This window comes from Phaseolus vulgaris, chromosome 1 (genome assembly GCF_051622355.1).
Source record: "Phaseolus vulgaris cultivar YP4 chromosome 1, ASM5162235v1, whole genome shotgun sequence".
Classification (NCBI taxonomy): Eukaryota; Viridiplantae; Streptophyta; class Magnoliopsida; order Fabales; family Fabaceae; genus Phaseolus; species Phaseolus vulgaris.
This window is the reverse complement of record NC_143498.1, coordinates 4,833,408-4,855,641: the sequence shown is the minus strand read 5'-3', so window position 1 is coordinate 4,855,641 and position 22,234 is coordinate 4,833,408. Positions and strand designations below refer to the sequence as shown.

Here is a 22,234-nt window from a genome sequence, read left to right as displayed (position 1 = left end):
AACTATTTTAACTAATAATAACGTTATGTAATAGTTTGTATTGAGACATTCTTTACGTGTTTAACATCTCTTTAATTTTTAATTTAAATAAATTGTTTTTTTTTTAATGTTAGGATATGTTTGCAATAATTTTTTCATAAAATCATTATTTAATATATTTCGTGCCTTGTAGAAGTCGTTTCTTTCTTTTTTTTTATTTTAATATGATCATGTTTATATTATTTTTATAATATATATATATATATGATACTATTTAGATCAGCCAATTAATTTAAATGGTTGAATTTGAAAAGATAGCTCTTTGAGTATTAAATATATACTCATAACATGCATACATTTTTTTATTAACAAATTTTGTATTTCTCACTTGTAGGTGAATTTTGTATTTAATTATGCAGGGACAAGTGAAACTGATAGTGCAAACGTGGGAATAAACTAAAATTAGCCCTTGATTTGTATGATACACAATTAATTATAAGAGTAAAAGAATGCAAAACAAAAATAAAACAAAATCAATCCATTTTAAATAAAATAAAAAATGTTATATACGTTTATAATATGATGATAATTATTTTTCAATAAAATCATTCAAATATGACAAGAATTATTTTCAACAATAGAAAATTTCAATTAATTTAACTAATTTTTTAAAAGGGTGTGAGTAATTTAAAAAAAAGTTTAATAAATAGTAACAAATGAAATAATTAAAAAGAAGTCTTACTTAGCCATTGACAAAATCAATAGAAAAAAATCGGTGACAGCTGAAGACATTTGAAATTTTCTGTTTGTATTATGAAAGATGTGTGAAACACAAAAACACAACACAAGTCATCAAAGAAAACGTGTACACGTGAATAATGTGTTAAAACATGTCTCCAACATCATAGAAAAGAACACCAATGCCGACCACTAATGGAAACAAGTATTCAGAAGCAAATGAATATAGGTTGGAATTCAAAACTCCAGAAAGAAGCAAATGACAGCACGTTTCAAAATTATTTACACGTGTGCATGGAACATGCATGCACATGAACACGACAGAAGTAGGAGGCAAAGTATGATCACTGACACGAAATATGAAATATATCTTTCAATCTGTAAAAACATGATCACAAATGATGGTATCATCAAATCTTAAACTCGAGTAACAAATTTTGCCCTTTGAAGATGGATGTGGAGATCAACAACAAGGCCCTTCTTCTCCACTCACTCAATCTCAACAAGATTAACTTGAAAATACAAATCAACAAATCGATTTTAATATTTAGTATACCTGACCCCTAGTATACCCAAAATCTGATCACCTCTTCAATGTTAAATATTGTATATGTTATCCCTTTTTATAACATATATGGTTCACTCACTGCTCATAACAAGCCAGCTTCAAACAGATTTCTCCGCCTCAAAGTCTCATCAACAAGCTTGAAAGTCTTCTTCACAACCTTCTGATCAAGGGCAGTGGTCCTGTAGATCTTAAAGACACGATCTACACGATCAGGAGCAGTGCTCTGGAAATATGATTCCTCGAATTTTTTCTTCACAAACCTGAAAACAAAGAGTGTACACAAGTCAACTAGTTTTCTTGGTTAAGAAAAACTAATCATCAAGTGCTTCAAATTTCCTCTTTTCCACTTTTAACTACAGAAACAGTCACTCGGTTTTCTCTTTATATCCTGTTTTGCAACGTTTATGTAGAAAATAATGTAAACAGAAAACAGATAAAAGTTGTTTCCAGTCATTCCTATAAAGCAGTGAGTTTAATTTCTATGCACGGTTTCTTTTGAAGATGTGTCAACCAATCAGAAATTCTAGTATGGTTTTTGAGATAATTATCATAGACAATTTGTGATTGAATTATAAAATTCAGTTCATAAACTATTTTCTCTACAATGTTTGAAAATAAGGAACAAAAATTTGTACAAGAACCAAAGAAAACAGAAAAATATAAAGTTGGTTCTAGTTTCTTCTATTGAAAATAAGATTTACATGAAAATGATATAACTGTTATTATAATTAAAAGTGAAAACATAAAATTTTAAAAAAAAAACATTTTCTTAAACCAAACTACCCTTCATAACCTTGCTTACAAGATTATATACAAAAGCATCAACATGAGTATTATTCCCTTTTTATGGTTCTGATGAAAACACAACACAACCAAGATTCTTTTGGCTTATCATGCTATAGAAAGCAGTTACACAACAAAGTAAGAATGCTGAACTTGGAAGGACTATATTTGCCAGGATAAACTACTTCAGCAGCTTCCATTATTCTATATGCCTTAGTACAAAGAAGTTGCTTACTCGTATGCATGCTCAATCTCTTGTTTTCCTGTTGAAACAGGTTGGTAATCTTTGAACCATTCACATACATTAAGTGGGACCTGCACAATGCAAGACATTAGACACTGAAATGATGATAACCTCTCCAGAAAGAATGTACAATATTCAGATGGTTCTTACTTTCAAGATCTTCTTCTCAAATATGTCAAACTTGTTTAAGAATAACATGAAGGATGTTTTCTGTGTGGAAAAGAGAAGGACATAATTATTGTGTAAGATAGATAGAAATGTCAACTCATGAAAAAATATAAAGGAACCAAAGAAAGAAAAGGTTGGCATAAGAAATATCTACGTAATTGTAGTAGAAAGTTGAAGGTAAAAAAGACTATAAAAAGTTAACCTCAAAACATGGTTGCTTCAGGACCCACTCAAAAAGTTCCTTAGTCTCCATCATTCTGTTTCTGTTTTCGTCCTCAAAAAGTGTTTGATCATACCTGAAGGCAAGTTTAATGTCAATACCTTTTAAGTCTATATGTTTAATACTTGTGATGTCCTCTAGCCAGAAATATTGGAAGAATGCAAGAATTTTTGTTAGTCCTAGCATCAATTATTTTTTGCACACCAGCATTTTTTTATCAGTAACTAAACCAAACATACACGCAGCAGGAGTACAATTTGTGTATTCATTTAAGTGAAATGTGTGTCTGATAATTAAACAACTACTGAAGAAGTGACAAAGTAATATCAGATAGTATCTAATATAACCAAAAATCTTGTGTTTTTGAGAGTTGACAAGGTCAAATTAAAATTAAGAGACAGATGGAAGATCATACTCGCTAATTGCAGCACAGAATATTACAGCTGAAACTCCTTCAAACAAATGGATCCACTTTCTCCTCTCATTTCTCTGGCCACCAACATCAAAGAGTCTGTAGACTTCACCACTTTTTTTATTTTCCCCAACAGGACTGTCAAAATAGCAAAGACATACCAAGATATGTTGTTGAGCAGTTTTACACTGTACGTCATATTATGTTAAAGAAAAATAAAAAGTGACAGTGAATATCAAGTACATTCATCAGTCACAAACACACTGAGACAAGCATAACAAAGATCATTTGAAAAACAAAAACAAAAGATGTAATGCAACCAGATTTTGATCATTTTTAACCATTTAGATAATATGAGAAGGTGGATATGGATATGATGTAGTCTGGTCAAGAACAGAAAAAAACATACAACCATGATCTATCCAATTACAGCAATCAAATGTAAGAACAATGCAAGAACTGTTGAAAGAATTATAGGTTTACGATTACTAAAGAAAGGAGAATTAGGCAGCTCAAAGTATAGATTGAAAATATAATTGATAGATATAATATCTTAACTTATTACTAACATAAAAATTAATATAAAATTATTCTTGTGTCTGCGCCTAACAGTTTTAGAATTGGAATAGAGGGATCATGACAAAGAAATTGGGAAAGTCATGCAATACCTCTTTCTCTAGCTGGCCAAATCCACAAGATGGCTATAGCTCCTAGATTTTGACACCTTTTATGGTAACACCATATTGGCTAACAAATGGGTAACCATTTCCTCTAACGTATCTAGATGTGACTCCATCCTGTTGGCAGCAACGCCAAACAGGCAGCCCCTTTCCTCCCTCGTCAAACATAACAAGATTCACCGAAAATGGTAACTCTTGCTAACAACAACAAACAACAATAACAGAAGAGAACAAAAGCCTTAATTTTAAGTATCACTTAAGGGCCACATTTGGACAATCTCCAAGTAATAATAGCACTCAGCAAATGCAGAAATCTAACGTAGTTTTTTATGTCCCCTTTGGAGGATATTGTGAAACTTATATGAAAGAGTGCAAAAATAAAAAGTCATTTCCCACTAAGTAGGGTAGGTTACATGGATTAAACTTTGCAATTGTGTTCAACAAGTCAGTAGAAAAGTCATTTAGATCTAAGTCTGTCTTAATGGTTTCATTGAAACCTTTTATTGGTTTTGCTCAACCTCTACATATTATCCCTGTCATCTGATATGATAAATTCTTCTTACACGTTGCTTCTATTGGTCTTCTTCTCACAAGACCAAATCATCATACTGAAGATTCTACAATCTTATCCTTAATAGGTGCTATGCTACCATACTTTCTCTCCTCCAATGCATTTGTTATCCGAATCTTGATTCGTATTCAAATATAGAAAAATGATATTGCTGTAAATCGATGCAGGTGATATATCTTTACTCTGAATTAAAAAGCACCACCAACAAGGATAGTAAGAAGTAACAAGCCAAACAGCATGTTTACCTGAACTGGATCTCTACAACCCCAGTCGTACGCACTCTAGCATACAAAACATCCTCCTGCAGTTGTAAAACAGAGTGAGAAATTATGAAAAAATTATGAGTGTACAAAATTTTGGTGAACTTCTTCCGAGATAGATCCTCTATTTGTGCAGAATATAGTACGAAAACTATAAGTTAAGTTAAGAAAAATAAGGCCGATCAGAACAGGATCACATACCACTAATTATTTTTCAGATCAAGAATGACATCATATTGCTTGATCTTTTACAAATTTGAAGTAAATAATTTTTTTCAGACCCTTTTTAATCACAATTTTTATTAGTAATAAAATAGAAGCGTCATGGGTTGTAACCTGGACCTGTTAAGTCTTACACCAACAAAAGTAGGAAGAGAAGAAATAAAAATAATTTGGGCCTTCAAACCCAAAACATTTAGAAAATAAAAAATACCACATCAACCAAGAAATAAATCAGATCTGCAATGTACCAAGGGCAGATAAAAATAAAAATAAAATTATGAATTAGATTTAAAATACGTGTAAAAGTATGATAGATTTTGGCTACCTTTGTTGGAACATAGTTTGCATCAGACAACCTTTGCAAATTGTCCATGAAATAATCAGTACAATCTGGAATTTGAAGCTCACTACCACGGGCATATGTCTCCTACAGAAAAATAAAATAAATACGTGGTCCACAATACTAATTAGCTTATGTCAAAAAAAACGACAACATAGCAAGAATTAAGTAAAAGAAACAAAAGTACGACTTCTAGCCACCTGAATTGCAGGATCCTTCCACAGATTTTCAATTTCCTGTGCAAGTTCCTTTGTGAGATGTGGGTAATCTAGCCTGCCTCCGATTTCGGATAACTTTTCCCCAATTTCCTGACAGAAAAATTAAGAAAGCTTCATTTGAATTCAGACAAAAAATCCTGTCACGAACCACTATCCCAAATGCTGAAGCTGTTGGATGAAGACAGGTGAATGGTTTTATATTACTATTGTTTTTGAAGTATGGATAATGCACAGGTCCATCTACCTCGTGCCAAAAATTCAACCTTTTATCAGAAGAATGGGAATGACTAAGATCAAACTCTATACTTGGTTGTAGAGACTTTGATATCTCAGATCATGAACCAACTATTCCAAAATCTTAAGTTGTTGCGTAAAAGACCCACAAATTGTTTTATATTATATTTCCAATAAATTATTGGCTTAATTTAACTTTTGGTTCCCCAAATATCGCAATTGTGCAATTTTGATCTCCCAAATTCCAATTGCACATGTTGGGGGTCCTCTCAGAATCATAATTATTCCATTTTAGTCCTTCGTCAAATATTCATCAGATTGGATGATGCTGTGGTAGTTGGCATGTTACCTAACACATAAGCTAAAGTGGCTTAATTGCATTTTTATTGCAAATGATTGTGGCTCCAAAGGGTCTAAGAGCGTAATAAAGTCCCATCAAATATGTGTTGAGCAACATGTTAGCTGACTTGTCATCAACATGTCATCATCTAGTGCTACATTGGCAAAATCAATTAAATTATTGATTCAAGACTGATGGAGGAACTAAAATTACACAGCTGCAATACTTTGAAAACCACATCCTAAAATTCTTGGCCATATCATAGTAGGGGATCATAGAGATGGTAACAGTAAACTACCTTATTTACATTGGATATAACATACTTTGAAAAATCAGCATCATTCTGGGCAAACTCCTTTGATCCATCATGCAGTAACTGTATAAACACATCAATTATATATTAAGGAAAACATTATACTCAACTACCTCCAATAAAACTCAATTCATAAAAAAAAACTTTTTCAGACTATAAGCAGTGGACACTGCAAACTCTGTATTTTAAAGAGAAAAATAATTAACACACCCTTTCAAGTATTGCGTACTTTTATTGTCTGATACACATTAGCATGAATGACTGGTAAGTAGCTTTTTAGTTCTGCCTCGTCAAAGCCAGTTTGAAACAAAAGTTTTATCTGCATAGTACAGACAAACAAATAAATATCAACAGTCAAGCAAGTATATACAAAGCCAAAACAAGGACATCAATGTTTTTTCTTACCTGCTTAAATATTGTGGATTTCCCTGACTCTCCAGCTCCTAAACAACAGGAAAGTTGACACTTTTAAATCAGTCCAGAAGAAAAATAAGAAAAGCAACTAAGGAAGAAATCAAGTACTTATTGCATATATGATTCAATTAAAGGAATATGGCAATAATGAATGGGAAGAGGATAGACCACTAAACTAACAGAAGAAGTCATCTAAAATGAATGAGGAAAACCTGATATCCTGCTTAATGAGTTATTCCAAATCTTAAAGGTCTGACCCAAGAACATGAGTATACAAAATCATCAAATATTTTCCTCAACAACAGAAACTAAAACACTTTTTGTGACAATATTTTTATCTAGAAGAATGAGTGCTGCAAGGATTAATACTTTATCATGTAAGCTCAATCAGAAGATAAGCGACCTTCATTTTTTTAATAGTAAAAGACCTTATACTACAGAGATTGCAGCTTTCTTCATATAGGAGACAAAAAAATGATAACATGTGTAACAGTGTCATTACAGATCTGGGCACCAAGTGTTTTTGGAAACACTCCAATCACCAGCAGATACTAGATAAAAAAATATGAGTCCTTCAAATCTGGTTAGCATCATCAACACTTACACAATACTAGATTCCAAGAGTCTCTACTATAAATCAATTCGTTTAATTAACTTTAGCTTCAAAATGTATCAGTGAAGCATATATGCAAAAGATATATAAGGAAACTGCCTGAGAAAACTGTACCAAGTAGTAGAAGTTTCTGAATGTGCTTTTCAGCCTTTGTTTCCAATTCTATTCTTCTTTCAATCTCTGCAGTCTGCAAATTCACACACATTTATCAAATTAAAAGCTATGTGACACTTTAAGATTAAGATCTTAGAAAGCATGTACTTTTTTTACTATTATTGACCTGTGCATTTTCTTCAGCATCAGCATCATTATAACGCCGGTTTCTGCTACAGAGTAAGCCCATATTTTCTGTTACACAAGACAGCATAGAAGATGACTAGTCAAGCTCCACCAGAAATCACTGAGTTTCAATGCCCGTCTCTAATGTGTACTTGCATTAGCGGGCTTCATTTCACCTAACAAAAAAACTAAATAGTGTCAGCAGCCAAAACAAGACAAACAGAAACCGTCATCCTTGCAAAGGAAGATCTCAAGTCACTTCATAAGTTGGTATTCCATTCAGCCTAATAAGACAGCTAAGTGAAGTAAAACTGACTCATGCACAGCTTGATAACAGGTTGAACTAAAACCTATATGTGCCAAAATATTTGCCACGTTATATTTGAAGTTGAGAACTATTCTGAATAAGTTATTTTTCCAAAAGGCCAAAATGCAATTTTGAATGGACAGTAGGAAATTCTCCACTTTTTCACAACTGGGAACAATTTAGTAATCATGCAGGAATAAAGTACGAGTGACACAAAGGTCCAAGGTAACAGCAATGTACCCAGAATTTCACCATATATGGCTAAGCCCACCAATCAGATATTCTTACAAGTACCCCCCCATGTTGAGGACAAGGTTATGAGGATAACTAAGATACCTAGGACTTCGACAGAATTTTACACGAACCACTGTTATACTGTGCCTTAAGAGTGTGCTTTTTGGGTTTACCAAAATAATCAAGTCATAAATCTCTTATGCGCTAACACCCCCCCTCCCCAATCCACAGACAAAAGAAGAAAGCAAACAATTCATTTGGGCATACACTCATTTTTCCTTCCTTGCTTCTATTAATGTTATCATTGGTCAGCTAGGCAGTACCATACCTAAAAACAGAAACAAATTAACCTCTTAATACTTAGCAAGAAAATTCAGCACCTCAAATACCACCATTAGCATGCAAAGTCCAATCAACCCATCAAAGTTAACAACCAAAAGAAAAAGACATTCCAAAATGGTACAGAAACCAAATGCAAGATCAACACAACAACAACAACAAAAAGGAACAAACCCACATCTCGATCTGAATACGCGAGTGCAGAATCAATTACAGAAATCTCCTCAGCCAAAAGAAAATCCAGCCCATCTCAATTAACCAGGAAAAGGAACGATCTTTAGAGAGAGATTAAGAATAGAACAGAGAAAAACAAGAGGGTTACCTGAAAACAAGTAAAGGGTTTCTCTTTCTTTTACTTTTACTTTTTTCTTTTTCTCTTTTGCAGAGTTGTGATAGTGCAGGCTGAGATATGCTGCTAGATTTGGATGATGCGTTGGTTGGGTTGAGAGATTGAAGCTAAAAGGCAACAACTTCAGTTGGTTTGTTCATTGCACATAGTGTAGAAACCAGGAAGATACATCACTCTAGTATATAAAAACAAAACAATTACAACAACAATAAACAAAAACTTGTTTTTGTTTAGTTTAAGGTAATAAAAACAATAATAGTAGTGATAATAATAAAATAGTGGATTATAATATATTAGTATTTGGGGTGTGTGGGTAATAATGGGTACAGAAAAGAACAAGTACTAGTGTGTCATAGAGAGACAGAGATGAATATGATATGAAAAAAATGGGAAGCAAAGAAGATGAAGAAGAAGGGAAAGAAAAATAGAGATTAAAGAAAAAAAGAGCGCCGAAAGCTGCTAAGGTTTCTTCCTCTTGTTTGGGTTCAGTTCGGTCAAAGACAGAAACAGCAAGGCCAGAGCGATTACAACACTTTTCTATGTGTCTTCTTGGGAAAATACACTAACCCCACTGTGCCTAGTTATAACCTTCACCGTGTAAACTAGTAACATGTTTTATATATATATATATACACACACACACCACATAAACAAGTGTTTTTCAAAAGTTCCCTTTGTTGAATTTTTTGTTTTCGTATGTTGACATAAGACATGTTTAGAAAACATGTTAAGACTTAATGTCTTTGTATCAATCACACATAAAGTTAAGGATGAATGATTAATAAAGATAAAATTAGTGCATGAATAGAAATATTTTTTCAATCAATATAATTAATTAACTTAGTGAAATAAATGTGATAGAGAAATAAAAGAGGAGTATAATGAGTAAATAAAATCTTAAAGTTAAGTTTATATTAAACAAAGAAAGAAACAGAAAATAAATGTGAAAGGATAAGATATTGGAGTTAATTGTTCTAGATTGCACTTTATGACCAAAGCTTATTGGTTTTGGAAAGGGAAATTCAAAGTGAAAGGTCAATGGTCTTTGTTTGTTGAACTTTCCTTTTTTTTCATTTTCAATATTTTCTTGACATGCTATTTGAACCGACCATGCTTCTTTCTAAATTATTTTATCCAAAGTTTTTATTAAATTATTATTGTGTCAAAGTTTGACTCATTTATGGTCACAAATATTCCACTTGCTTACCAACATGGTATGCTATATATACGGCTACCAACCAATACGATTAAATTGAAATTGATTCAAGTTTTTTATTTGGTAATAAATTTGTTTTGTGGTTAAATGAATCGAATTTGAGTTTATTCCACACAAAATAAATTTGCTTTTTATCTTTATCATTATAGTATTTAAAATTTACTTTGATACTAACCTACTAATAAAAAAAATGTATAGTTTTTTTAAGAAAATATTTTATATATTAAAAATAAGTTAGTATTTTTTCATAATATTAAAAATAAGTTAGTATCACATGTTTTACTAACTAAACCAATACATATAATGAAATACTATAATGAGCTTACTCTTCACTTCCAACAAAAACTTGTGATAATTTCGTTATCATAAAATAAATTTATATAAATAAAAGAATTTAGAAGATTTATACGAGTAAATTTTGTATAAATTAAATTTATACATAAACTATTTATTGAAAAAGTTATTTAATTTTTCTTAGTTTTTTATTTTAATATATATATCCAATATTCACACTCAAACAAAACTTCAATTGCACCTTTTAACGTAAACTTTTGATTTAGAATGCTATAAATAAAAATATATATCCATGCAAAAACTTTAATGTTGTGTTGGGATATAAAATTTTATAATTTTTAGGAATTCAAATATATTAAATTTTAATTATTTTCATTTTAAATTTTGTAACTTTTAAATAATTTTATTTTTTTTAAAAAAAAATTTAGATAAAAAAAATTAAATTTATTGAATTTTTATTTTTATTTATTTAAATATTTTTTTAATTATTATTAAATAATAATATTTAGAAATTATTATTCACATAAAAATATTTTAATTAATATTAATTAAGAAAATTCTAAAACCAACAAAATAACTTTAGTATATATCGATCGATAAATTATCTCAATAATATTAATTACAAAAATGTCATACAACTAATTTTTTTAACTTGTATTGATAAAAAAAATCTTTTTACCATCAATAAAAAAGTCATATATAATGTTTAATATATATATATATATATATATATATATATATATTATGAATGGTCATGATGATCAAAAGTGGTGTAATATTGTTTTCTTTGTAGTTCTTTTCTAAAGTATATACACTATTTTTTTTTTCTTATAACTTTATTCCAACGGATATCGAACTTACAATAAATAGTTATAAAATCTCAATTATAACATTCATTAAATATAAGAAAATGTGTAAAAGTTTGTCTGAAAGGTTGTTTGTATCATGAATTTGTAAAAAATTAAATAAAAATAAAGTAGATGATTTAATTGGGAAAATTGTGATTGAGGTTTATCTTTCTCAAACTTAGAAGTAATTTTCAGTCAAACTTAAGAATCAAAATTATGAATAAAGTTTCAAACTTTAAGAATAAAATGATAATATCAATCAAAAACACAATATTATAAATAAATATCACTTCAATATATAAAAGTTTAAACAAACTATTTTCAATCCCAAAAGGAAGAATTAGTTACTCACATTGGACATTACAAGCATGGAAAGTAAGAAAATAAGATCAAGGTGTTTTCTCTCTAACGGCAGCCTCCTCTAGGGTTTTCTATCTCTCAATATCCTCCAATGACATCTACGTCTTGGCTCACACTTTCTATTTAACCTAATTGGGCTTGAGTTAAGTGACATTTTGCTCGAGCGAAATGTTGTTTGCTTAAGCGAGTTTCACGAAAAAAAAATCCAACTTTATCTTTTCATCTTGTCTTTAACTAATTCATTATTCTTTAGCCCTTTTTATCTCGATTTTCCCCTAAATTTATGAAATTAGCACAAACTTAAGAATAAATCGTTCTTATTCATCTTATAATTCAAAAAATATGTAAAAAGGTTCAAACTCCTAAATTAGAGGTTTAATTAACTCTATTAACAATTAAAGTCCATAAGTGCTTATGATTTTGCATGAAATATTACTGAATTATAACATTTATCAACTCTTCCAACACAGAAAATCTTACTTGTCCTCAAGCAAAGTAAATGAATCATATTCGAGTTTAAATATCAAAACAACTTTATTTACTAACAAGAGATTAAATTAAAAAACGTATGGTGTTTCAAACTTCAAATACAACAAGATATATATACAACCAACTTCCATGATAACAACTAAATAATGAAATGACAATTTATCAAGGAATTTCTTCTCATATTCTCACATGTAAGTATTTATCTCAAATTCCACTAAATCTTAACAAATCACAGTTGCATTTCATTTCACAATTATATCACAATCACATTAAAACATGAATCTTAAGGTCTTCTGTAGGATTATAATGAGGTCGAACTTCAAAAAAAAAATTGGTTTTTTAGACAATAAAATGCACACTTAAAAAGAAGATAAATATACTTACAATTCAAATACAGTATATATATGTTATCACAACTTTTTTTTTTTTTTTTACTTTAATATGTTTTCCCATTTTCTTTACTTATTAATGATTTCAACATGATTTTTTCTTCTTCTTTATTTTTCAATCAAAGATAATAAAAATAGATTATTCATATTTCCTATAAAATAAATTATTTAAACTTAAATTATTCAAACAACTAAAATCAACCATTCTCTTTTCTATATAAAACTGATATAATAGATATTTGAAATCCTTCTTCATCATACTATTTTCTTTCCCCTACAGTTTCTTGTTCTTATAATTTCCACTCCAAAACCTTGTTGTTTTTCAAATTTGGAGTACATTTAATAATGATAATGTTCTTTGCTTATTGTAAAATGTTGACAATTATAAAGTACGTGTAAAACTTCCACATGGTGTTAAGATATATTTATTAAATTAAAATTTATACTACTTTCAATAATATTTTTCTTAAATTTTTAACTAATAAATTAAACTTAGACAACTAATAATAACACTTTATCTTATCTTAAGATAGTGTAATTTTACAAATAATAATAAAAAGTAGTATACTATATATTATAGCAAACTAGTAATTTAAAAATTTACATTAGTAATAAATAGTAGTTCACTAAAATTTTAAAAAAAATAAAACCCTAAAGGTTTTTAGAGACAAAAAGTGCTATTACCTTTTGGAAAAGAGAGATAAACATATATTAAATTTTACAAAATGCTTTAATATTAAACATAATTATCTTTTAATCTATTAGTGAAAAAGAAATACTTCACACCTTTATATTTTTTCAAAAATAATATTAATAACAACTATTAAATAAAAAGTAATGAGTATTGCATAAAAATTTGAATGATTTGTAAGATCTTTGAGAGTGGAAGAATGTAGTTATTTTTAAGCTTTTGACAACTATTTTCCTTTTCTAAAATTTTGAAATATTATTAAAAATAAAATAAAGATGTAAAATATATATACCAAAATAGAAAATCATTCTATATATTCTCATAGATTATAAATATTACAACAACAAAAATATATACAATGGTAAATAATACACACACATTTTTTTTTTAATAAAAAGAGGTAATATGATATATAAAAACTGTAACTTTAGCCTCTGATGATCCTAAATTTCAATTCAATAATAAACAAATTAATTAACTAATTAAATGTATAAAATCTCGGGAGAAAGAGGGATAAATCCCGAAGCTTCACCACTAGCAAATGCTAGGTTTTGAAGTAAATCCAATTTCATTGAAACAAAGGTTTGATCTGACTTGTTCTTCCAACGCTTCTTTGTGTATAAGCAAACATTCACAAAATAGGCATTGCAATGGCTTCAGGGGAGCAAAAATCTCCACCCCAAACCCAAAGGCTGCAAATTTATCCCAATACAAATTCTGGGGTCTCACCTTTCTGGAGAGGTAACTCTCTATCCCATTTGAAATTCCTCTACCCAAATGAAAAATAAAGTTTAATTTTGAAGTTTTTTGTTTACAGAAAAATATGAAAGAGAGGCCAAGAGGTATTGGGATGTTTTCTACAAACGCCACAAGGACAGGGTTAGTTTTTCTTAGTACTTGTGTGTTTGTGTTCTCTGTTAATGCAAATTTTGGTGCTCACTTGTGTTTCCAATATACATGGTTTCCTCTTGTTGGTGGTGTCTTTTGATGTAACTGGATAACTTTAATTGTTTAGTTTTCAATGAATTTGTTGTGTGTCATTTGACTTTCGTAATACTACATTTCTTCAGTTTTTCAAAGATCGGCACTACTTGGATAAGGAATGGGGCGAGTACTTTTCTGTGAGTGAAAGGAAATACTATATTCATTTATTTAGTTTGGTTTGTGTTGTAATGGCTTAAGTGATTTTCAATTTTCAGGGAGGAGGAAAGAAAGTGATTTTGGAGGTATATATTCCTGATCATGCACTTTCTGCTTCTGTGGTTTATAAGTTTATCCTTTATTGTTTAAATTACTCAGGAATTATAGTGTTGAGCATATACGCATGCCACAATCTTACAATTAGATTAATGTATTTGTTATTCTGATTGTAAGTTTTGCATGAACCATACTGCGATCGTGCAGATAGAACCTTCCTGCATTTAGTTTCTACACTTGTACTTATCAGTTGCGATATTTGTAGTGGTTATTTATTGACGAAGTTCATTTTCTGTTTATGCTCCTCTCCAGGAGGTCCTTGGTGTAGTTAGTTTCTTAACAAGTGATGGTGTATGCTAAACAGGTTGGTTGTGGAGCTGGAAATACTACCTTTCCCGTGATATCATCATATCCAGATGCTTTTGTGTATGCTTGTGATTTCTCACCGCGAGCTGTTGAGTTGGTTAAGGTTAGAAAACTCCTTTTGGTAAACTGTATGTCCAATCATCATTTGTTTGTATATCTAATTGTATGTGACTTGACTTGGCTCTGTGCTTCTTTATTCAGTCTTTATCTTATGCGCATCTTTATTCAGTATTTATCTTGTGTGCAAGTGTCAGTAAGAAGTCTCACATGGTGTAAAAATGACGATTTGAGCAACATAATGTAATGCCAAGGTTTTGGGTTATATATAATATCAAGTTCACTTGTATGATTTACTTGTGGTCCATCAATGGAGATCTCCCTGTTCTTTTTACCCTTTTTGATTTCCTTAACAGATCTCTCTTAGTGTGAATATTTCTGGTCAGGTTCATTATGCAGAGAAATGTATATTCACACAAGTTTTTGTAACTTTATCTAAATCATGTTTTGTCAAATAGGCAGACATTGAGGAATCATCCTAATCTGTGGTTTAATGCCACATTATGGGTATAAATTGTGGAAACTTCCTCTTTTACACAGGTTATTCATTAGGATGTTGGTGGTGGAATATTACAACTTTTGTCCCTTTAGAATGTTCCACGTGGTGCTCTTCTTCTACAGATCAGCTAACTTTAAGCCTTAGTAGTTTTTAATTCTTTCTTTGATAAAAGGGCACACTTTATTTTGGTTTAAAAGGAACGAGTTTGTATAGCTTATCTATTCTGTTATAAAAATAAAGAAATGTAATACTTTTAGTTTAGATACATCTAGTGAGAACAATCTTGTTTTCTTTTTTGCAGACACACGAAGACTACAAGGAATCCCATATCAGTGCTTTTGTCTCTGATTTGACAGCTGATGATCTGTGCAAAGAGATTCTTCCATCTTCAGTTGATATTGTTACAATGGTATCTGAAATTCTGAATGGAAGTTTAAATCTTTAAGTTAACGTATATTGGAGTGACTATGTGATCAATTTTGCTTTTGTTTGTTGCAAGCTATTAGTTCAGATAGTTTTTGTACACTTATTATTGGCAATTAGTAATTGTTTTTGTAGCTGACATGGTAAGCAGATATTTATGTTGTCTGCAGTGTCCCCAGAAAAGATGCCTATAGTTTTGCAAAATGTTAGAAAGGTTATCAAGGTATGAAAGAATTGATTATGTTCCAGAATTCTTGATGGATAACTCGTTTGCATGTGATGAAAGTCATACCTTTTCTCCAATTGCAGCCAGATGGATATGTGTTGTTCCGAGACTATGCAACTGGGGACCTTGCTCAGGTGGATTTATTATTGGACTTTATATTTTTAGATCTAACAGAAAGAAAATTCAAAAGCACACACTTATTATCCAATTTATTTTCTTCTGATAATTATTTATAAAACAATGGTAAATAAAAATAGAACTAACTGTATTGGAATCAACGAAATGGTCTTACAAATTTATTGCCAAATTAGAACGACTGGAGGGAAAAAAGAAGCAAGAATATTCTGATTCATTCCAGAAAAGCCAAAAAGTAGCCATTTTTACTAAGTTTTTACATAAAGATGATACTTATAGTGATATTAGAGATACTGATCTGAAAATAAAAATTTTTCTTTTGTGGGTAACCGGAAAAATCCAAATATAGTTCTTACTGTTTTAAAACTTTCAATATTAAAATGATTTAAATATTAATCTCTTTAGTTTTTGGTTTTAGCTATGTTTATACTAAGGTGGGGCAATTCTATACTACATCTTTCTCATTCAATGTGAAACTTTTAGACCATTATTCCTTAACTAAAATACGGTGAATCTTGAAATGAAACTAGTTACCATTTCAATTTTAGCATTTTGGTGTTGGAAAGGAAAACTGTTGAATATCAAATTTTGTTTGATGAATTTCTTTTTATTTGAGTATTTGACAGTTTCTATACCTATTTTTGTGTTCTATAGGAAAGGTTCTCTACCAAGGATCAAAAGATCAGTGAAAACTTTTATGTTAGAGGTGACGGCACTGTAAGTTTTCAGCTTGACCCATCTTAACTTGTAACTTAGCGACTTTATTTCTAAAGTAGTATTCCCTTTGTTTCCTTTCCAGCGTGCTTACTATTTTTCAAATGAGTTCTTGACAAATTTATTCAAAGAAAATGGTTTTGATGTTGACAAACTTCATGTATGCTGCAAACAAGTTGAGAACCGCTCAAGGGAGTTGATAATGAATCGGTAATATATTTTATCACTCATTTTGGTCATTTTATACGGTAATAATAGTTCAATATGTGTAGTGTTTTTACATTAAGTAACCTATCATATACTATGCTTTCTTGAACTTCTATGGGTTTAGCTTTTAAAGATATGAGATTCCATTTGTTTGCCTTCACACTCAAACACATTGACTGTAGTTATTCTTCTGTTTTCCCTTTTCGTTTTTCGGTTTTAGGCGATGGGTCCAAGCTGTATTTCGCGTATCAGATAGTTCCAACTTGTCTTCAAGCCAAGAAGCTGAGGCTTGTAATCTTGATGGTGATAATGTCGACAAGGAAATCAAGCAAAATAATTTGAATGATGGTTTAAATGACTCTGCAGTTGATTTGTCTGAGGGTGTGGCATTTGACATGTTTGGAGTCTTACCTTCCAGTGAGTATGAGGTAACGTTCTCACCGTTGCTCAATCATTACTGGTTCTTTAGTTCTAACAAAAATTAATCAGATTCCAGTAATCGTTTTTTCTTAGTATCCAAACGTATCCCATCTGAGGTTAGTTCTTTCAGATGTACAAAAATTGCTTATCTGTTGGCGTTTGAGAAGGCCTTTTTCTTTCCGCTTTCAGTAATTTTTGTATGATTTTTTTTTCAAAATGGGAAGACTATTTTTCCTTCAGTATTATTCTCAATTTTTATTTATTAGTTGAATATATGTCATCAACAAAAGCTCTTTTTGGCTTATTTTTTGATACTGATGTTTTTATTGAGATCTATTTCTCTTCAACATATTAGCCTTTCCACTTTTCATCACCTGAGTTTTTCCTGTTAGATCATTGAGATCAACCTTAGAGGCTGGAATTTCAAGATTAGTTTACTTTCAAAAGAGTACCAACATACCTGCAAGTCAACGGGTTTGATGCTGTGGGAATCGGCCCGGTTGATGGCTTCTCTCCTCGCAGAAAATCCCAGCATTGTTGCAGGGAAAAAAATATTGGAGTTGGGGTGTGGCAGCGGAGGTATCTGCTCAATGATTGCTGCTAGAGATGCTGATCTAGTAGTTGCAACCGACGGTGATGGTTTTGCACTTGATCTCCTGGCCAAAAATGTTGCATCTAACATTGAGCCATCATTGCTGACTAAACTAACCACAAAAAGTTTGGAGTGGGGAAACAAAGACCACATAGAAAGCATAAAGGAAGTAGTGAGCAATAGAGGGTTTGATGTCATCATTGGCACAGATGTGACATACATTCCTGAAGCCATATTGCCTTTGTTTGCAACTGCAAAAGAACTGATTGCTACTAATGGAAGCCATGAAGATGATAATATTCCTGCACTTATTCTTTGCCACATCTTTCGCCGAGTAGACGAACCTACCTTACTTTCCGCTGCAGAGCATTTCGGGTTTAGATTAGTTGACAAGTGGCCTGCTGAAACTTCAAGTAATTTGTCTCATAGCATTATAGACAAATGGTTTATTGACAATGGTTTAAAAGATGATCTTCCTAGTACAGCATTGAACATCTTGCTCTTCTGCAAGGACTGATATTCAGTTTAGCATTGTAGCTTGAGTGCAAATTGGTTTCTTCATTCTTCTCTTCATTAAAAGTGAGAATTAGAGTGTAACTTCCTAGTTGATTCATTACTTGACAATACGTCTACGCATTGTACAAGTTTTTTATTTGATGAGGAGTTTAGTAAGAGAATTCTGTTTTCTTTTTCTTCATTTATAATTTTTCTTTGCTGTGCTCCCCACATGGGGGCATTAGACAGCACATGGTGGTTATGCACCCTGCATCATGCTCTTGGAAATACAAAAGGATTACTTTTTGGTTTAGTAATTATGATTCTCAATTACTGATTTTATAGGCAAGATCTTTTAGAATTTTAAGAGGAATCGTTTGCAGAATTGGCGAAAACAAACATGGTATGGTACAGTTCTAGCTTCTAAATTAAAGCTTATTGATTCTACATGGTAACACTAACTGAAATAAAGCTCAAATGAATTTTTTAAACATTCTACTTTGAATTTAGTGTGAATATACTAACATTGTAAAAGTTTTAACTTTTTAATTCTGTTATAGGTTATGTACAATAAGATTTTTCATTTTTATGATAACTAGCTTTAGTGATTTTTCATTGGTAAACAAGTAATTTTTTTACATAAATGGAACTTTTGGGTGTTTCAATCCTTCTACAAAACATCCATCTTAATATTTCATTAGTTACATACCCAGCACAGAAAATATACTCACCATACAAAACTAAACATATAACACTAAAAGTATAACTGTCTGAATTTACCTTTTTTTATAACATGTCTTTGGCAACATTATTGCTTAAGATTTTAACTCAGAAAGTACTTGATAAATTTAGATATTCAAATTCAAATTCATTTGTCAGAAAGAATAAATCAGAGCAGTGAAAATGACCAATTATTCATTTTAGATAATAGTATATTGACTAAAGTTCTAACAATTTGTGTAATCATTTTCTGTATGAACTTACCTTGTTTCGTGCGGCTGAAATTTCAGAAGTAAAGAAATGAAAACAAGGACCACTCAAGCAACTGTCCATTGAATTCATCACTTTGCACATTCACTTTTTATTTAAATTAAAGCATATATTATTTCTTTTGTTATGAAAAGACTAAAAAGTATGTTCATGTTCTATGAACTGTTTATTCCTGGCTGCATGCACACATATTCTTCGGTGCTTATATATATATATATATATAAATTTGCATAGGGTGCACCTCACTCTATTTACCTTTACATTACAATAAGGAGAGGAGTACTGTTCCATTGAAAATTTCTTTGTTTAAATATAATAGATGCTATTTAATCTTCAGCAGCTTATAAGGGGTTTTAGCCAAAGAAAATAGGCATGTCAGTTTTCTGTGGGCTTCTTACTAGCAAATACGGATCTAAAAGTATTTTAATTAGCTTGATTTTAATATTTTTTTAGTCATCATTTAAATATTGTGAGTTTTCATATCATAAAGGGTTTAACTAAATCAATTATAGTATTTGAAGGCCAAATTCTGCCATTAAAGTCATTATAGTATTAAAAAGTTACATGGTTACTTCTGATATATATGCTCAACATTGTGTGTAGATAGTTATAATTAATCACCTAATTAATATGCTTAACAGTACATATACAGGCTTATTGTTTATTGCTCTGGTCAGAATTCATGCTTAAAAGAAAGGAAGCAAATGCAGCTCAAATCCAAAGATATAAACTTACACTCCCATTAGTGGAGCTTGCTCAGAAAATTGTTTATTTTACTGCTCTACATGAAATTCTGGTCACATGCAGAAGGACACTCGTATTAATAAAGATTAACCGGATAGTTAATTACATCTGCTTCCACTACTTTCATTTTTGGTTATGTCTATTTTATGTTATTCTTTCTGTTTATGCATGTAATAAGGCTAGATTAATTATAGTTCTGTTTGATTTAACTTGGAATCTTGTTAATATACTTTTGTGAAATAGACAAGCATCAAATGTAGGAAAAAGAATTAACTTTTCTCTCTTAAAACTGTTTCTCCTTCACGTACCCTTAATATATATGAGCAAACCCTATACAATTAGCATAGTTTGTGCATTTTTAGCATGCAATGGTGCATGTATATTTGATCAAAGTATTGATTACAATAACATGATTGTGTATATATATAGATCTTTATTATCCATATGCTACCATTTGGTAAGGTAAAAATTACACATTTATCATTTTGACATATATATAACAAGATAAATTAACAACCAGAACAACCCCTTTTCCCCATAGGTATTTTTTTATCAACCCTAAAGATATAGAAAATACACATGGTTTGTTTTAATTTCCCACCAAGCTTTTTGCTGGAGGATTTCAGTTGTCTGCACTCCATTTCATCAACAAGACCTTTTACAACCTGAAAGTGACATAGAACTTATATTTAGCGAAAACAAATGCTGTGCTTTAGAACCCTAGAGTAAAGAAAGTAACTCAGATATTCCATGAAGGTCTGAGAGTATGAATTATAAAGTTAAATATTGATTACGCCAACCCTTACCAAAAAAATTACCATTCCATAAAAATCATATTCTGATATAACGATATAATACTCTAAAGGACTAATAATACACCATTAGAAAGAGAGATGAATAGTAGAGTACTGTTCGTGTAAAAAATGCATAGAAACACTTACAGACAAAAAAAATAATACTCATTTTAACTGGTATGTTTTACTTTTTTGAAAGATTGTAGTTCATAGATTTCAATTCAACTGCAAAAGTACTTGTGGGTTCAATCCCAAATTTAAAATAAATAAATAAATAAAAGAGAGATGAGCACATATATACCAGATACTATCTAACCAAAGTCAAGATTTAATTTCAGTTAAATCTATACTTCTGCAAAACCAAGTTCATTTACTACAAAGAATCCCATTTTTCGTCACAATTCCATATCTCTGCTGATTAATTTTCTTCTTAACTGAGAATCCCCTAAACCCTAGCAGTTAATCTGGTAAAATCATGAGTAAAATGAAAGAAAATTAGGATGGGTTTTCAATAGAATCTTATATGTAAACTACCATCTGATACACACATAATAAACTGTTTGTTTCTTAACAGTATGGAATATCACTTGCTAGGATTTATTCAGTGATTAAACCTCTTAAACTTAGGCTAACTGAGAGCATAAAAGATCAAAATTCGTCAATTAATTAGTGCCTCAGACAAACAGAAATAAAAGTACTTTTCTTGAGGAAACTGATGCAGTTCAAATTCATTCTAATACAGAAAAATCCATATATATGGCAACAAGCTATACATACCTGAGACATGGAATGTGATGCCCACAAAGCATACTACTGAATGATATATGACAACACGAGCCTAAGGCTATAGCTAGGGTTACTTATAGCATATGAAGGGAAAGTGAAAAAAAAAAGATACACATATAGTAACAGAAAGTGAAAAATAAAGGATAGAAAGAAAGAGATGGTGATGGGGTGACAGATAGAGAGTAAGCACGCATAGCTTCAAGCATGAAACCTTATATCATCCAAGAAAGTACCATGTGTGCTCACTCTCTTCTGTCACCTCCCTTACCATAATCTCCATTGATTTGCTGAAATCTGATGTGTATCACTGCTGCATAAGCTATAATTAACACCCTTTTTTTCTGGATTAAGAGGAGAGAACAAACATTCAATTTTTTCTCTAACATTCAACAGAAGTTCACTTTCTAATCCTTGTGTGAAGAGCTGATGAGGGAGATGAAGGGTATATATAGGCCAGAAAGAGGAAATGTTTGCATT

General features: G+C 30.7%; 2 protein-coding genes and 1 long non-coding RNA gene across 8 annotated transcripts; 1 reads left to right on the top strand and 2 right to left on the bottom strand.

The window, feature by feature from the left end:
- Positions 1-1,065: 1,065 nt before the first annotated feature.
- Positions 1,066-9,427, bottom strand: LOC137816655 (G protein alpha subunit 1). 4 transcript variants are annotated; one of them, XM_090298625.1, is made up of 14 exons: positions 8,799-9,427; positions 7,598-7,772; positions 7,432-7,504; positions 6,696-6,733; positions 6,501-6,609; positions 6,276-6,353; positions 5,386-5,493; positions 5,171-5,272; positions 4,609-4,664; positions 3,116-3,250; positions 2,683-2,776; positions 2,463-2,522; positions 2,304-2,383; positions 1,066-1,545 (listed from the first exon to the last, which is right to left on the bottom strand). In XM_090298625.1, the coding sequence occupies exons 8-14, from the start codon at positions 5,216-5,218 to the stop codon at positions 1,368-1,370; spliced, it is 651 nt and encodes a 216-aa protein (XP_090154751.1). In that variant the 5' UTR covers positions 5,219-5,272; positions 5,386-5,493; positions 6,276-6,353; positions 6,501-6,609; positions 6,696-6,733; positions 7,432-7,504; positions 7,598-7,772; positions 8,799-9,427; the 3' UTR covers positions 1,066-1,367. The 4 variants fall into 4 exon arrangements, with proteins under 4 accessions (XP_090154751.1, XP_068475992.1, XP_068475994.1 ...); XM_068619891.2 differs by having other exon boundaries at positions 6,520-6,609; positions 8,799-9,424; XM_068619893.2 differs by having other exon boundaries at positions 6,520-6,609; positions 8,651-9,220.
- A 4,175-nt stretch (positions 9,428-13,602) lies between these two features.
- LOC137816654 (S-adenosyl-L-methionine-dependent methyltransferases superfamily protein) lies at positions 13,603-18,760 on the top strand. Of its 3 annotated transcripts, none has more exons than XM_068619889.2 (12): positions 13,603-13,853; positions 13,930-13,991; positions 14,183-14,233; positions 14,312-14,338; positions 14,674-14,778; positions 15,533-15,640; positions 15,806-15,877; positions 15,964-16,014; positions 16,670-16,732; positions 16,815-16,939; positions 17,157-17,364; positions 17,749-18,760. In XM_068619889.2, exons 1-12 carry the CDS (start codon positions 13,763-13,765, stop codon positions 18,463-18,465), a joined length of 1,680 nt encoding a protein of 559 aa, XP_068475990.2. In that variant the 5' UTR covers positions 13,603-13,762; the 3' UTR covers positions 18,466-18,760. The 3 variants fall into 3 exon arrangements, with proteins under 3 accessions (XP_068475990.2, XP_090154738.1, XP_090154741.1); XM_090298612.1 differs by having other exon boundaries at positions 13,634-13,853; positions 15,825-15,877; XM_090298615.1 differs by lacking the exons at positions 13,603-13,853; positions 13,930-13,991; positions 14,183-14,233; positions 14,312-14,338; positions 14,674-14,778 and having other exon boundaries at positions 15,535-15,640; positions 15,825-15,877; positions 16,670-16,721.
- A 1,772-nt stretch (positions 18,761-20,532) lies between these two features.
- Positions 20,533-22,234, bottom strand: LOC137816657 (uncharacterized). The gene is made up of 2 exons (XR_011081841.1): positions 22,026-22,234; positions 20,533-20,842 (listed from the first exon to the last, which is right to left on the bottom strand). It is a non-coding gene; the product is annotated as an uncharacterized LOC137816657 (long non-coding RNA).

Coding starts and splice junctions, on each gene's coding strand:
- LOC137816655 (XM_068619891.2), bottom strand. CDS start 7,684: ATGCTGTCTTGTGTAACAGAAAATATGGGCTTACTCTGTAGCAGAAAC. Junction 4,665..5,170: donor CAAACTATGTTCCAACAAAG/GTAGCCAAAATC, acceptor TTACAACTGCAG/GAGGATGTTTTGTATGCTAG. Junction 2,777..3,115: donor TTCTGTGCTGCAATTAGCGA/GTATGATCTTCC, acceptor ACTTGCCTTCAG/GTATGATCAAACACTTTTTG.
- LOC137816654 (XM_068619889.2), top strand. CDS start 13,763: ATGGCTTCAGGGGAGCAAAAATCTCCACCCCAAACCCAAAGGCTGCAA. Junction 14,779..15,532: donor GAGCTGTTGAGTTGGTTAAG/GTTAGAAAACTC, acceptor TCTTTTTTGCAG/ACACACGAAGACTACAAGGA. Junction 15,878..15,963: donor ATGTTAGAAAGGTTATCAAG/GTATGAAAGAAT, acceptor CTCCAATTGCAG/CCAGATGGATATGTGTTGTT.